Here is a 17,414-nt window from a genome sequence, read left to right as displayed (position 1 = left end):
CAAAAAAAAAAAAAAAAACACTATGCGCAAGTGAAAAGTAAAAACACAAAAACATTCAAGTTTAAGAATATAAACAGATGGAACTATTTTTTTTTTAATCTAATGATACGTATTTGTACGATATATGATCCGTGGGTATATGATTCAACGGATGATAAATTTTTGATATTAATAGTATAATGCGATCAAATATCCGTTAGACCGGTTATATACAAGGAGTCAAGGATATAAACAGATTTCAATTATTTTTTATTATTAATAACATGAAACAATAATAACATAATATTTATAAAATTTTGTCGATCATTATAATCAGTTTCACTAGGTACAATATATTACCTTACATGTTCATGAATTTTATCTATATTCTAGCCAACAATTAAGGTAACATCATCGAATAGTCTCTGGTATATGTTATTTTTAAGCTTTCTGTTTATTTAATTAACACTTTAATATTTGGTACATATATATTGACAAATTTTGGTCAAACAAAAAAGACCATGTTTTTAAAACATATGTAAATCCTCGATTGATGATGAAAATCAATCTCATTTCTCCATACACTTCTCTTGAGTGAGAGGGCGAGTTCAAAAATATTGCAAGACAAAGATACAATATAGTTTACAAAAAAAAATACCATAAACAAGATCATTGGCATCTATTTTTTCCTTTATTTCTGAAAACTTAAAGAGGGAGGTGCTAACAAAGGTGGTAATACTCAGAGTTAGACCACTCAATAACCCCAGTAATCATTTCGAATTTCATCATCAAACTTCTTTTTAAGCTCCGGATGCTTTGCGAAGTATTCATCTGCAGTCATGGTACTAAGCTTCTTCTGCAAAAAAAAAAAAAGAAAAAGACAAGCTTATGTGAATAAAAACAAATCGAAATTTTCCAAATTTAAGGTATTCTGTAGTTCACTTGCACAGGAAAAATTGCGAGAAGAGTTGAAATAGATCGTCCAGCATAATTGGAAGCTAAGTGGGCAAATCTGCTAAATAAGGAGAAGAAATCCAAAATTAAAACCAATTGCTACTATTACCTTAAGTTCCTGCACATCCGCAATTTCTTTTTCAAGTCTTTCCGACTCCTTCAAAGATTGTTGTTCTGCTTCTTTCAATTCTACCAACTGTTATGTCCAACACAACTTTCGGTTAGAATTTTCTCCCATATTTTAAAGACCACAATGATGCACATTATTCAATAAAAACTTGATGAAATGACATCATGAACTTTATGTCAGTTTCTAATATTGTCTTACAACCTGCACAAGAGTCTTGTTTATAATTTCCATTTTGAAACGAACAAAGAAATTTTGCTCTAGGCCAGAAAGGTTTAAAAGATCTTTTGGCACTTGTCAATAATGCTGAGGGAGGAGTAAAATAACTTCAGACAGTCTAAAGAAATAGGACTTGCCAGTTTATCAAACTTGGGTCTGTATTCTGGAGTCACCTCGTCCACATACTTTGGAATTTCAACGCCTGAAGAGCAAAAACAATCAGTTTCATTTCAATGGTTCGAACTAAAACAACATATTTGAGTTTTCTTATTCTCGGGGAAAGGAGGCAGAGAAAAAATAAATATTACAGCAATACTATAGAAATATAAAACCACCATATATCAACAATCTCAATGCACATCGTCCAATCATTTATATCAATACATATAAATGCCAAATTTTTGAAGGAAGCAATGAATTTAACCTGCCTCTGATTCTATCTCCAAGTTATGAATGACAACTAGAGTATCTGGGGTATTCAAAATCAATAAAGGTCACAACTATCTTTATGAATGTCGTAGTTATGAAATAACTTCATCAAGTTGCACCAGATAATCGATCATTTATTAGACAAGAATAGTCAATCAAATATCTTTGCTGGAATTATAAAACTACCACAATAAATTAAAGAGGCCAACTGACAAGGATGTCCTTTGCTCTCTACTCTATCAACATTGAATTTTATCAAGACTATAAAAGATGCGAAAATGAATTGGCAAAATAATAAAAAATAATACAGCACATATAAAAAATGTAACCAGTTATCACTTGCCATATCGACACTTAGATGAGATAAAAATAAAAAATGAATCAGACATAACACAATTACGTAACAGTAGACCACACAATAATATATCCAAAATACAGTGCCTAGCATGAGTGTTTTCTTTCTGTAAACAAAGGATATAAGTCCGTCTCCTTGCCCCACTTCTGTCGAATAGTAGCTTCTTGCATCTTCTAACAGCCGGTGGTAGAGGTCAATCACCTATCCCCTTTTCCCATAAAAAAGGTCATAACTTGATTTAAAATCCTTAAGGGGTCATTTGGTTCGCAGAACGATGTGAGATTGGAATGAGGAATCGGGTTAAGGTGGTATGGGTTTAAGGTATCATGATATCATCATGTGTTTGGTTGATTGCTCGAATCAATATATTTAACTTTTTAAAAACAATTATATTAGTTATTAGTTATTTATTTAATAAAATTATTATCATTATATATTTTTGCATTATTAATTATTTTATATTAAATATTAATATTTAATTGCCTAAATAGAGACAAAAAAATGAAATATGAAACTGATACCCATACCCTCATTTCATACTCACCTCACCCCTGGGTATCAAAAACCATACCTTGTGGGTTTGAGGAATGGGTTTGAAAATTTGTTTTCTTTCAACCAAACACCAGGTATGGGTTTGGAATGGACGAAACCCATACCTGATTCCAAATACCCCTCGACCAAACAACCCCTTAAAGGGATGGGGAAAGGGACCTTTTACAATGCTGCTAGTCTTCTCAAAAAACAGTCTACAACAGCAAATTCTTTACATCAACATGTCAATTACTTTCCTCAACCCCTCACCCACAAGTAATCCTAAACTCTTATCTTTTTAGAAGAAATATTTTAAACATATGTCATTTGACTATACTAGTAAATATATGTAAATTACTAGTTAAAGTTTTGTGTAATCTTTCATCTAATGCATATCAATCCAGTAGAATGCCGTATTTTATATAATAAAATCTTCATTAAATGCATGAACATACTAGACCAAGCACTGGATATGTATTAGGAAGAATAGCACTCTTATCTAGGATGCACAGACACACATAACACAACACTAGAGGCCCATGAAAAATATTTAGAACAATGGATATTTAAATTTTTAAATCAAAATTAGGGAGCTCATATACATAGATGATAGTTCCTGGGATCCCTGATTTATTTTTTTGGATTTAGTAACAAAGAAACTAAAAAACAATATAACTAGTTAGCGAAGCAGGAGACCATACTGTCATATGCTTCCTTGTACATGTCAACCAAGCGGGAGCCAATTCCCTTCCTGTAGTATTCCCAGTCCACAGGTTCTGGTTCCTGAACAATGTACCAGCCAAAGAACACATCAGTACCCATCAGCCGAAGAACTCATACAATAGTTACTTATCAGGGTCTCGTTTTCATGTATGATAGACTAGTATATTACCCAGAGTATGCACGACACTAAACTGAAACCTTGGGCAGCTGATAGCAAGCTTAATGCTACTTCTAAGATATATCACACTTAAACAACAGAAATTATATAGGATATACTACAAAAATTTCCAATGCAAAGTTTATATTTCATATTTCCTTGTACATAATGCAAATCAAGAATTGAAAGAACAAAAATCAATCTAGTTACTAGTCAATCTAGTTACCCCCTCTCTAGGTCTCTGATTGATATATGATTAATCATCTAAAAAATACAAAATACATGTTTTTCATTTCACCCTACAATGAGAATGCTCCCATCCCATATAACAATTTATCATTTATCTCACAACTTGCCAACAGCAAATTAACATCCACAGAGCACAATAAACAGTGTCTTAACACTCCTTGATTTTTGTTTGTTCTTGTCAGCGGAAATTGCAAATAGTTAAAACACGTACCTCTAACAATTCTAATCCATTTCCGAAAAACTGACATGGACTTCCCCAATAATAGCCTCTTCCATTACTTCTAAAATATATCAACAAACAGCATTCCCAACTAATTCCCGTTAAACTTCAGCACATTTCCAAAACATGTACTCCAATTTCAATACCACAACATACACACAACCAATATTTCCAAATCAAAAACATCACAACTCATTTTACATTCACTGATTCACACTCACTCTCAAAACCTAGCATAATCAGCCAATCAACTTCAATTCACCAATCATCAATCAATTACCACATTAAAAAAAACTAAAATCACGGATCTACAAACATCAAACCCTAGAAATATATTAACAAGCATAAAATTAATTAATTAAATTCAATACCTGACTAAACTTTGTTTGAAGAGTGGTGTTGACTTCATCAAAAGCACGACGGAGACTGAAAAACTCCTTACGAGCTTCATCGGAGACGAGCATCTTCGCCATGCCATCCCAATCGATGCTCTTCGAGGCCTTGAACGCTATATCCGTCACTTTCTTCACTGGTCCACTCATTCTCTATCAATCTATATGTATAGCCTCTCTGTGTCTATAAATTCTCTCTCTACAAATGTCACTTTCTCTCTCCAAAGAGAAGAAGATGATGAATTTAACGCACACAAATAGGAGAAGGTGTACGAAGACACACTGGGCTACTCGTTTGAGTTTGTGTAGTTGGATAAATTGGCCCAACATGGTTTCTTGGCCTATATGCGGTCTAACTTTTCGATATGATATACCATATACCCCTCCGATTCTTTTTACTTTCCCCGCTTGACATGTTGGAACTGTTCAAAACACAACATAAAATAAATTATTAATTTACGCATAATTTAAAAAATTAAATATAGTCATGAGTGTTCTTATAAGATTCGCATTTATAAATACTTTAATATGAAGAAATTTTTATATTTAATACTAATACGAAACTAAAAATATTAATGATTAAAAGTGTGTGTTGACAAACGTGAAAATGATAAACGGGAAAAATATTAAGAGACGGAGGGGGTATCGTTCATTCTCAGAAAATAATATTTTAAAATAAATTTAATTATTAAAATATTTATGTGTTAATATGTTGTCACATTATTAACCTTATAAGTAACTTATTACTTATATAGGGTATTGAGAAAAAGAACATCCAAAAATAATTAAAACATACTTTAGGATCAAATATGGAATATCATCTAAAACCTGAATTAAATTTTAATTTTGAACTTATCAATCTTTTATTATAAATAATAATAATAACAATAATAATAATAATAATAATTTTAATGATAAATATGGACAAAAATAACATGATTATATATCACTTTTTTTTATGAAAAAAGAAATATTCTGATAATTTTTTGTGTAGTTTTTTTTAAAAATGTTCTACATAGAGGGCAACCAGGGCAACACTAAATTTTAAATTATATATATATATATATATATATATATATATATATACACACACACAGAGAGAGAGAGAGAGAGAGAGAGAGAGAGAGAGAGAGAGAGAGATATAGAGAGAGTTAAGTTTTATGTAGTACACAAAATCTTTTAGTTTAATCAAAAATAATATTTTTGATTATTCAAATTTGTATATAATTTATCATTTATAAGCTGTCTTAATCATAATTATCAATTAATCAATAATATCTTTTAACTTTAACAAGTATTAAGATTCTTGTTCTGCTTATTAGTTATATTGCAAAACATGGTGCCTCTGATTTATAAAAGTAATTGTTCCACGTTTTGATTACAATGTTTGTGTTGTAGAACATAATCTGCAGGTTGTAGAATGTTTACAAATATTTCAGAACAAAAAAAATTAAACTTAGATGACTAGATTATATTTTATCCAATTTTGTACTCCAATACTCCAATGTTTTTGTGTACTCCATAGAACTTAATATATATGGGAGGGTTCTGGTACAAACTTACAAACTTACAAACTTTTTTCGTTCAACACATATATAACTTGAGTTCAACATTTTTTTAAGATATTTTGTTGAACATCGATTAAAATTGTGTTGGAGAAGTACATAAACTAATTTTTCGATGTAAGAACTAAGTTAAACGTAAGCATCTCCATAAATATATTCAACACAATGATAATTAATGTTCTACACCCAACGTTGAACCCCAGTTACAAATGTGTTGAATGCACGATTTATTTGTACGTTATTTTATTGTGATGTTTTTTCAATATTTTTCAACATAAATACTGTCTATAACTAAAGATTAACAGATTGAGAGAACAAAAAAAATTCAAAAAAAAAGTTTGTAAGTTTGTAACTTAAAAAAATTTTTATTTGATCCTATCCTTATATATATATATATATATATATATATATATATATATATATATATATATATATATATTAAAATTATAAAATAAATAAGTTGTAAAATGTAAATTATTACTAGGGTGCTATTTATAGGTTTATACATGTGAATCCACTATTATTTATATTATTATGAAACCACGTGTTTGTTTATATAAGTTTGTAAAGTCTACTCCATCAAGTTTTTATGTTTGACTTCATTTCACATATTAAATTTCAGTATAATATGTGAATTACCAAGATAAATATATTTCTTAAAAATATGTAAACCAATATACTCATGTGAGTGTATTGGTTAAAATTGAATATGGTAATTGGATGAGTATCCGTGAGTCTCGAAACAAGTGAATGCCAAGGGGAAAAAAAGCAATTGTAGAAACATTATTCGATATGAATCAAATTAAAACTAAGTCATGATGAGTTAAATTTCTGGGTCATTTTGATCACTTAGCAGTGATGTTTGTGCTAGCGAACATCCATTCGATCTCAGCTTCAGCTTCTACAATTAAGACGTCGTCTACTAAGAAGCAAGTTTTTGATATCTGGACTCATCTTGAATAATTAAAAATTAAATTATCTTCGTGTGGGCTGTTTACTCGTCTAAATCCGACTTGTAGAACTCAAGATATGACCCAAACAATTTTTCTTATGCAATTAACCAACAAATCCGAAGTTTCTTTTAATTTGCTCCAAATCTTTTGCAATTTAGAATTCCTTACTCCCTCTAATAAGACATTAAAATATAATTAATATATGTTTATTAAATGCAAAATATAGCTAATATGAGAATAATTATCATATAATATATATAATATATACTCTATCAGGAAACAAATAGCATGTTTGGTTTCAACAAATGGCTTAAAAAGGCAATTTATAATCAGAAAATTTATGTAATGTTCTCACTCATAGTTCATTATCCGAAAATTTTAAAGACTCAAAACTGACTAAACAGTATATATGGTATTTTTTTGTATCTTCTTTTGCTGATTTTATATGCTAATTGTGGTATGCTGGGGCATTTCAAGTGAAGCAAGTACCTGTAAATTGAATAGAACTTTCATGGTTGCGACAGTGCTGTGTAACCCTTCAAAAGCCTTCTAACTAGACGACGTCTTCATCATTGAAGCAAAGATATTTCATATATTCTTTGACAAAGATATTTAGTTCAAAAAATTTGTTTATCACATATATTTTGTTAATTTGATTTAAATTTTATTGCATAATAATAATAATTATATTTTGGCGCCAGATCTGTTACAAGTGTATGCTTTAATTTTGTTGGATCAAACTTGTGGCTCAAGCTAATATAAAGCTTGAGTACTATGTGGAGGATTTTATCAAAAACATTAGTATCATTTTGCATGTTATCTATATATTCTTCTGTTTCTTTATCTCATCTCCGTGTGTTCTTAAGCATTTTGTCCAGTTATTTTAATACAAGGACTAGCATGTCGTATCAATTTCAATCAGTAAACTCCATTAATGAAAAATTATCGTTTTTGTGCTGTTGGAACTAGAAGTCAGAGTTTTCGTTAAACCGAAGTCGGAGGAGAAAGAAATATGTCAATCATCCCCAGAACAAGAACTTAAAGTCGGAAATCTCTTTGAATCTTTCTTTATCTAGGTCTTTCTCTCACATCTTCTCTTTTGTGCTCTAACCATCTGTACATGGAAAACAACAAATTTTTCGTGCTTTCGGAACCAGAGTGTTAGTGTCTTACATGTAAACGCATGTGAAAAAGCAAGCCTAACTTTATTTAATAATTTAAATAAAACAAATTTAATTTTAATATACACCAAAACACTTATTTGAAAAAACAAACCTAACTTTAATAATTTATTCAATTTAACATATATGATCTATGTTTTAAAGATTCTCGAATTATTGAAAAATACTCGATTAACCTTTAAAACATATTTTACCGATTCACCGATAAAATATATTTTACCGATTCGCCGATAAAAAGTATGTGGTTTCCGCAATCTCTCTCCCATCCTGTCATATTCATTCTAATATCATTTTTCTCATCAGTGAAATTCACATTATATGTCTATTATTTCGATAGATAGAGCTGATAATGTGTAAGCGGAGCTGATAATGGGGTAACAGACTATTTTTTTCTTTCAATTTCACTTTTCTCTAATTTCTCTACATTTCTTCTTGGCAGTATAACTCTCCATGGAAACAACACCTTTTATTTGCTTTCAGAACCCGGCTACTCGTTGATCTCTGCCGCCGTCAACTCAAAAGATAAAAAAACCTACGTTCCATCCTAAGCCTCTCAACAACCCAAATTTGAACGCAACAAACAGTCCACCACAGGACTGCCCAAGAAACCGGCCAAGAAAGCCGACTAATTCTCCCCCTCCGTCCCGCTCTCTCCCTCTTTCTCTCTATCTTCTCATCTCTTCCTTTCTTCGCAACAATTCACTATATTTTAATTGAATTTATACATGTTATATAATTTAAAACATATAAAAAAACATATATAATCATAAATTATATTAAGTTTAATTTACAGGGGTGTATTGGATTGAGATTTTAAATTATTTTTTTCATTCATGAATCTGAGGTATTCGATTGGGATGGTTTGAAATTCATTAAAATCTTATGGTATTCAATTGAGATTTTAAATTATACTACAAAATCTGGTGATAGTCAATTAAGATGCTTTTAAATCCGATGGTATTCAATTAAAACTATTTAAAATCTATTAAAATCTGATAGTATTCAGATGTTAATGAATTTTTTGGATTTCATAAAATGATGGATTTTGTAGGGTTATTTAGTGTATTTTAAGTCTTTTGAAATCTCATCGAAGTCCATGAGATTTTGAAACATTGTGCTTAAATCCTATCAACTCTGCCGCATTCTTTCAAGAATCCGCACAAAATCAAAATCACATACTACCTCGGTCCCTTTTTAGTTGTCACATTTGGTTTTGTGCCGGTCAAATTGACCAAAGTTTGACTGAAATTTATTAATATTTTATCAATTAACAAAATTAAAAAAAACACGCCACCCGAAATAACTTTTAATCTACTTTAAGATGTAATTTTCAGTTTTTTAAAATAATGAAAGATTGACTTATAATCTTTGGTCAAAATTTAGTCAATTTGACCAACAAAATAGAAATGTGACAACTAAAAAGAGACGGAGGGAGTATAATCTATTAAAATCCATTAACTAAAAACAATTCATTAAAATATCAATACAATACACCCCCTAGTTTAGTATCTAACTTCTGATTTTAACCAATAAATATTTGTTTTTTAATATTTAAGTTAAAAATTGATAAATTTGAATCCTCAAAAATTTAAATAAAATATATAATTTGTGACGGAGAAATAATCAACATGAAAATCGAAGCGCATTAAATCTAACGTACGAGCGAATTAAAAGCGAAAACGACAGGGTAGAAAGTAGGGGAGAGCATGGGTCGGTTCGGCTCGGTTTTCAGGTAAAACCGGAACCGCAACCATATATCTTCGGTTTCTAAAATCGAAAACCGCAACCACCGGTTCGGATTCGGTTTCGGTTTAAAAAACCCCGGTTCGGTTTCGGTTACAAAACCGACAAATATAAAAATAATAAAATAATATACGTACAAGACAAATTGATGCGCGTAATTTAGACGTATTAATTAAATACAACATTGAAATTTAACAAAAATGATGTTCAAAATATGGGGAATCAAAAGATTACTAGTAACACACGAAACAGGCTTGAAGCAATTCAACTTGGTTAAAGGAAGTTTGCTGCTGCTGCTTTTACAAAACAGAAGAGCCTCCTGGTGAAGCTTATTGTAAAGAACCACCTGTGGTTCTTTTAATTTTCTGGCCTGTAGTCTTGCCTATGTTTAGGGTTTTTAGGGTTGTTTAGGTTTTGGCCAACCTTCAGTGAGGTTCGAATCAGAGCATTTGTATTGTTAGCGCCCCTCGCTTTTTTAATCCATCTTTTGCTTATCAAAAAAAAATATCCGAGGCAATAAGTAAGAAATAACTCAGGTCTCGCAATGAGCTCTTCATCAACTCTAAACTCTGGTGCACTGATAATGATGTGATAGTGTCATCTCTGCCTTAAGAAATTTCCGAAGTAATACATATGCACCACTTATATATCTTTAGTATGTATTTTATATATAATATTTATTATTTAATAATTATTTTGATAAGCGGTTCGATTCGGTTTTTATCGGTTCGGTTGGGAGGTATAACCGGAACCGAACCATTTAAATCGGATCGGTTTTTAATTTTTCGGTTTCGGATCGGTTATTTTCGGATCGGTTTTCTCCGATTTTTCCCGATTTCGGTTCGATTTCGGTTTCGGTTTGAAATCGGTTTTTTCTCAGCCCTAGTAGAAAGGACCGTTACCCTTCTGAAATCCAGAACCAACCAACCAGTCACTTCCACCCCAATATTTAAATCCCCCACCACTCCTCCACGTGTCACCCCTTCTCCATCTCCGCCCACCTTTGTGTCTCTCACACATCACCCTCCCACTCCCACCTTTACATACACCCCTGTATCTATATCTCTCCCAATTTAATCCCTCTCTCTCTTTCACCACTCTCGCCACTTGAATCTCTTCATAATCAATCATCTTCTTCAACTTCACGCTACTACAACACACATATCAGCTACTGGCATGTCAGCGCAGGTCAACGAGTCAACGCCGGAGTATGAGGACAACTGGAAGTTCCACGCGGTGGAGTTCGCCAAAGGCCTGGTGGAGATGAGCGTTGAGTTCGGCAAAGCAGTTAGAGATGTGATTAAACAGAATGTCATCAGGGAGAATTCGCTTATCGTGCGAAAATTAGGGCCGCCTGTTGACAAAATTTGTACAAAATTGATGTTTCTCAATGAGTATTTGCCGGAAGATCGCCATCCGATGCACTCCTGGTCCGTTATCTTCTTCGTCTTCTTCTTCGCTTTTGCCGGTAATTCTTTCACTTCTATATGTTGATTCTATTATTTTATCGAGATTTTTAATTTAACGAGGTTTTGCTGTATTGCGTGTTTGATTTCTCGTTTGTGCATATATGCATTTGTTTTTGTTTATAGCTAGTGTCTTGATTATGCGCACATGATAAGTATTTTAGGAGTTTGAGATTGCTTTAGTTTAGTTTGATTTGTATGATTATAATTTGTGAATGTTTTGCGAAATTGATATTAGTTGAATGTTCGGTTTGTATTATCTGTTCATATGTTGTTTTACGTATAAATGTTTGTCGATTACACTTTGTGCCAAATTATTATGTTGGCGGTGGTAGTTACAGAGTTGTTGTTTTACTGAACTTGGTTTTGAGCTTCATCAAGAATTTTTGAGTTGACATTCGATTTCAAGAGTTTGAGATTGCTGCAACTTAGTGTTGAGTTGTACAATTTCAATATTATAGTGATAGATGAACAGTTTATAAGTGATTTATTCTAGGGATTGGTGCTTTCAACTTTAGTTTATAGTATATACTTGGAGAATGCTACTCCTTTGGTTCTGAATGAGGGGACATAATGTCATTTTGCACTTTATAATAATCAGAATCAAAATTTTAAAATTAGATTTGATTGACGTCAAAAATCTGCTCACTGTAACCAGTATGCAATTTAGGTTGAGAAATATTTTGTTCCACTGCATTTTGAGGCTGAATTCTGAACTCTCATTTTGGGATGGGAAAGTGTCTAAGGTTTAATAAGCAGATTTCTTCTGTCAGGAACTTTGATATTGATGATTCACTATATTATCCCAATCGTAAGAACCGCTTAAATTACCATCCAATAGTTAGTCTTAGGTTTTCCCTTCATTGTTTTATATCCTAATGTTATGGGAAAGAAAGTCAACTAATATTGACCACCTCCTCGAAGAATTGTTTACCACTTCATAATACTTCCGATTAAAATTTACATGTACCATGGAGGGCTTTAAGCTTCTTAGAATAATTTAAGGGGGTGCTCATTCACGAGGTCAACGTGGAAAAAAATGCAAGCAACTTATAGGCCATGATAAGCAGCCCTGGTGATCACTGTTTTTTACTTATATCAGCTGTAAAAACTTAAATTTAAATGAATGACAGGAGCATTGGAAGTATATGCGGTAATATAATTTTTAGGCCCATTAAACTATTAAGATCAAGAAATCAAATAAGGTGATGGAGTTGAGACATTCTGTGGTTTCTGGGAGTTTTGCATTTGAAATCTTCTCTCTTTGCACTCCTGTAACCCTATACTTTTTTCATAGTGATTAGATTATTGTTATTTATCTGGTTTAGAGTACAAGGCATTTCTGATCCAATTCAAATCCTGCAAGTCAAACTAGAAGTCTCGCTATTGGTTAATCATTTGACTCTTTTACTATTTGCTATTTATATGATTGAATAGTAGTTCTATAGTTTGATTTGAATTTTTACTATCAAACATCTTATACCATCAAAATCACATGGCAGCATTATATATGAGTTCTAAAAGTGATGCAACCAGTCCTTTGAATAAAAAGTTATGTATACATCCCCCGAATGCGACTCGTATTTTTTTATTAGGATGGTAGACGCATCGCTTATCTGGAGCAAGGTGTTCCTGCTGAAATGGCTAGATTTTCCCTGATTGCTCCACATGCTTTTCTGTCATCCCGTCTTGCAGGTGCTAATATCTTATTATGATATTATGTATATTAAGGTTTTCTCTTAAAGTTTATTGCTGACATGCCTTGCACTAATAGGTGATATTCCTCTAAAATGTTTGCAAAAATAGGAATACCTGGTCTTAAGGTTTCACTAATGCAAGAGTTTGGTGTTCGCTTGACAACATATGACATTCCGGGGTTCGGGGAAAGTGATCCTCATCCAAATAGAAATCTCAAATCATCAGCTGATGATATGCTCCACTTGTCATATGCTGTGGGTGTCACTGACAAGTTTTGGGTGGTGGCATACTCAAGTGGAAGCATGCATGCTTGGGCTGCACTTAAATATATACCTGATCGGCTTGCAGGTAATTTTCTGTCTTTTGCTTTCACTAACTATCCATTGTGAGCATATGATGTTCTTACATTCAACATAATTAGCTGAGCTTTTCAAGACCAGCCAAAGCTGCAACTAAGTTTCTTAAAACAAGCTTGGTTTTTTTTTTTTGACAATGCAGGCTTATATGCCTTACAAATTAGTATCTGTTCTAATAATTCTCGAGATGAGCCAGAGTCGAACCCGGATGTCCGGGAACAACAGAGGATAAACCCACCACTGGGCTATCCAATCGTGCTCAAAACTAGCTTGGTTTGAATTAACTTTATTGTTTAAAATCATATGCAGTGTTGGAAAAATGTTTTAATTTCACAACCTGAGAATCTCCGTGCTAAATGAATTTCCATAAGATCATACATAACAAAGACACCGGTGACTTTTGTTGTATATTTTGGTAAATCCATGATTTCTAAACTCTTATTATGTTGGATCATTAAGCTCATGCATATAAACTCTTATTATCCCCAGTGACTTCCCTGAATTTATATGGTTAAGTTGTATACATCATCATGTTGCCTTTGGCTGTTGATGAATTCTGATTATATCAAAAGTAGAACTATTCATTAGCAGGTACTGTTTTAATGTTTATGATTCCTGCTGTTGTGATATTTTAAAAGGAGATATTGTAATACTCATAATATGTTGAAGAATTCCTGACCTGTCTTTAACCAAATACGCAGGTGCATTCATGGTTGCTCCAATGATTAATCCATATGAACCAGGCATGACCAAAGATGAGAGGCGCAGAACCTGGAATAAGTGGACAGTTAAAAGGAAAATTATGTACATCCTAGCTCGAAAATTTCCCAGAATTCTGCCTTACTTTTATCGTCGAAGCTTTTTATCTGGCAACCTGGGTCAGATAGATAAATGGCTATCATTGTCGCTTGGAAAGAGGGTTAGAGTTTAGACAACAACAATATCTTGCTTTCCCTACCAACTGCTCATTCTGTAGTTTGTATTTTATATTCACTATGACGCTTGTGTTTTTTGAATTGTTAATTTTTTTACTTTGCTACCAGAGCTATATGTAGAGGTACTTTTCGTGAAGGATTGAGTTTTAAAACCTTTGGTTTTTTGGTGATATTTATTGGAAAGCCCTTTTTTTTTGTCTAGGATAAGATTTTATAGAGGGGCAAATGTTTCAAGAATTTTGGGAAAGGAATGTGGAGGAATCAGTTCGCCAAGGAAATTCAAAAACCATATATGGAGGAAGCGATCTTGCAAGTTTCAAGTTGGGGGTTTAGCCTAGTAGACCCGAAACTAAAAAAGAAACCCAAAAGGAAGGGCATCCTCCAATGGCTCAAGACGACATACGGTCAAGCTGAGGATGAACTGACTGGCTTTGTTGGTCCGATACATATATGGCAGGTTGGTAAAGGCTTCTGTATAATGTTACTTTGTCTAAATTTAATTAGTATTTATGCACTTACACCACAACGATTAGTTCAAATACTATTTTATCTTTTTTATCTATTATCTGCACCTTTATGAAATTGCATTTCTACTTTCAAACGTATTGGTGCAGTTTTTGTTTTCGATTGTGTGAGTAGTGTGACAACTGATCAGTCAGCTTTCTCATCTATGAGCAACTTTTTTTTTTTTTTATCATCTCTCTGATCAGGGGACATGCTTTGTGATCTAATTTTAGAATAAATTGCGATGCTCGATCAGTATTTACGTAAATTATTGCCTAGCAGAGAGGCGTTGATGGACGCTCCATAAGTTAGATTTTGTAAGAATTATAGTCTATATCTAGAAGATGTAGAACTCTCAGAAAGATGAGCTTTCACATCAGATGTGGTCTTGTGTCATTCTTGATCTACATGTCAGTTAATCCTTCTTAATTGATGTTTATTGCTTGATGTTGATTAGGGGATGGATGATATGGTTGTCCCACCATATGGTTGATTTTACAGAGCGGATTCTACCAGGAGCCATGGTGCATAAGCTCCTTAACCATGGCCATTTCACATACTTCTACTTCTGCGATGAATGCCACAGACAGATATTCAATACTCACAATTATCTGGGGAAGCTGCTTCTCTTTATGTTGGAATACTCACAATGACTCTCCTCAGCATTTATATACCAGTGCATGCAGGAGGCATCAGGAGGATGAGGAAGAAGTTATCGTGGCGGAAGAACTAAGTGAAGTGCATCAGATTAATATGTTGTTGTATAAGTACAAGAAGCCGATGTCAGATGGGAAGCCTAACTGGGGATGCGAGCTGATGCCTAAACATTCAGGGAAATCATGGGGATGTGATTTCAGTTGATGGGAGGGTAAGTGCAGCTCAGGCCAAAGAGATAATTGTTATTGAGCATGATCAGGAGGAGCTCCCAAAGTGACATGCACCAAGATCTCAACCTAGGATAATCATCAAGGAAAACTCAGGCTCTAATCAGAACAAAGTCAGTGTTGCTGTGGGTAAAGTCAAAGGAAAATTGTATCAAGGTGGCAGTAGTTCAGGATATTAAGTTAGGGTCAGTAGAAGTAGTTTAAATTATTCTCTCTGGTTTTTCTATCTGTTAGCACGATTTTTCAAAGTTAGGTCTGATGTTTTGAAGGGCGGGGTGTCTCTCTCATATGTACCTGTTTTATTAATTAGCCTTTGACTCGTACGAAGCACGGGCGGATATATAGTTCGCTATTTATTATTTAATATTTAAATTTTAACATCATTTTATTAGTATTTTAGTATTAAAGAATTGAATTTTAATTAAATTATATTATTCAATTGAATATATATATATATATATATATATATATATATATATATATATATATATATATATATATATATATCATATTATGAACAGTTTCGAGAGAAGTAAAAAGAAACGGTACAGTAAAGAGGAAACATCCTTCAGTGTAGAATAAGAAAGAGAAAGCTTATCATAACATCCTCATTTAATTAATAAGATTCTGTTTCGCCGTCTTTTTACTTAACAAACCTTGCTACTCAATGGACGGGAGCAGTGGAGTATATATTAAAGAACATGAGAATAACAACGGAGGACGTATAACAAGATTATCGTAAGAAAAGTATACTCCTTATTAAAGGAACGATGTATATTTTAAGATTATTCGTAAAAAAGTTTACACTCTTTCTGTCCCAAGAGTATGTATATATTCGGGGGAATGGACTTTACACATATTTTCACGCTTCACTAAATTATAGGTTTATTGAAAAAATAATAATTATTTTCTTCCAAACAAAAAATTCATTATTAAACTTCAGTAATAATATAAAAAATTATGAAAGTAGAGTTTATATTTATTTTGAAATACGTGTCAATTATTACAATTGAATTGAACATAAGTATAAATTAATGGAAAATCTCCTTTCACATGACAAGCAGGAAGTTAAGCTCTGTGGATGTGGTATGTGGAGCCAAAATATGCAAGGAAGAGCTTAGAAGGGAAATAACAGTGTTTAGTAAGCGAGTATCTTGCATTACCAGCTACTTATTACTACTGGGCAGCTGGGTTTACTACATTGTAACTTTGTAAGTTAGATATTTACAGGTAACAGACCATTGTCTGCAAAACAGGCCCGCCCGAGAATCCAGCATCAAGCATGTGTGCGCTCGTAACTTCAACTTACACAAAGGTCCAAGGTGGAAATTGTACCTCAAAAACAAGGAAACAGATCACAACTACATTTCAGCTCTGTAAATGTACTTTTAAAACAACCTGAAATTGAATATAACATTGTCTACATAAGATAAATACAATCATATGAGTTCAACAATATAACATACCCTACCAGCAGGCAGGCATCCAAAATATACAGCCAACCTTCGACTCAAAGCAGATTCGTCCTTTTACATAGCATACCAAACATAATGTTCATTCTTCTTAGACTTGAATGTTTTTGTGTTTTTACTTTTTTACTTGCCCATAGTTGAGACTTGAGATTAGATCTCCACCTAAAAGTGTATCCTACTAGGTTGCGCCTTCTCCATTCGGGTCTCCCCGTAAGGTTCGTCGTTGTCCATTCGTTTGTTGTTTCTAAATGCGGCACAAGCAACAACATAAGCAATAACAAGGATGATCAAGACCACGATGTTGATCACGGAAACCTTCCTC

The 17,414-nt window shown here is 32.8% G+C and overlaps 1 protein-coding gene and 1 pseudogene across 1 annotated transcript; one reads left to right on the top strand and one right to left on the bottom strand.

Annotated features, from left to right (window-relative positions):
- Positions 1–529: 529 nt before the first annotated feature.
- LOC108220044 (ATP synthase subunit d, mitochondrial) lies at positions 530–4,650 on the bottom strand. Its single transcript, XM_017393684.2, has 5 exons — positions 4,315–4,650; positions 3,296–3,377; positions 1,417–1,481; positions 1,043–1,129; positions 530–835 (listed from the first exon to the last, which is right to left on the bottom strand). Exons 1-5 carry the CDS (start codon positions 4,483–4,485, stop codon positions 734–736), a joined length of 507 nt encoding a protein of 168 aa, XP_017249173.1. The 5' UTR covers positions 4,486–4,650; the 3' UTR covers positions 530–733.
- A 6,052-nt stretch (positions 4,651–10,702) lies between these two features.
- Positions 10,703–16,003, top strand: LOC108223886 (uncharacterized; annotated as a pseudogene).
- The last annotated feature ends 1,411 nt before the right edge of the window (positions 16,004–17,414 follow it).

This window comes from Daucus carota, chromosome 5 (assembly GCF_001625215.2).
Source record: "Daucus carota subsp. sativus chromosome 5, DH1 v3.0, whole genome shotgun sequence".
Lineage (NCBI taxonomy): Eukaryota > Viridiplantae > Streptophyta > Magnoliopsida > Apiales > Apiaceae > Daucus > Daucus carota.
The sequence above is the reverse complement of the archived record's forward strand: the minus strand, read 5'-3'. Positions and strand labels throughout refer to the sequence as shown.

Coding starts and splice junctions, on each gene's coding strand:
- LOC108220044 (XM_017393684.2), bottom strand. CDS start 4,485: ATGAGTGGACCAGTGAAGAAAGTGACGGATATAGCGTTCAAGGCCTCG. Junction 3,378..4,314: donor TTCAAACAAAGTTTAGTCAG/GTATTGAATTTA, acceptor TACATTGTTCAG/GAACCAGAACCTGTGGACTG. Junction 836..1,042: donor CGGATGTGCAGGAACTTAAG/GTAATAGTAGCA, acceptor TTTTTTTTGCAG/AAGAAGCTTAGTACCATGAC.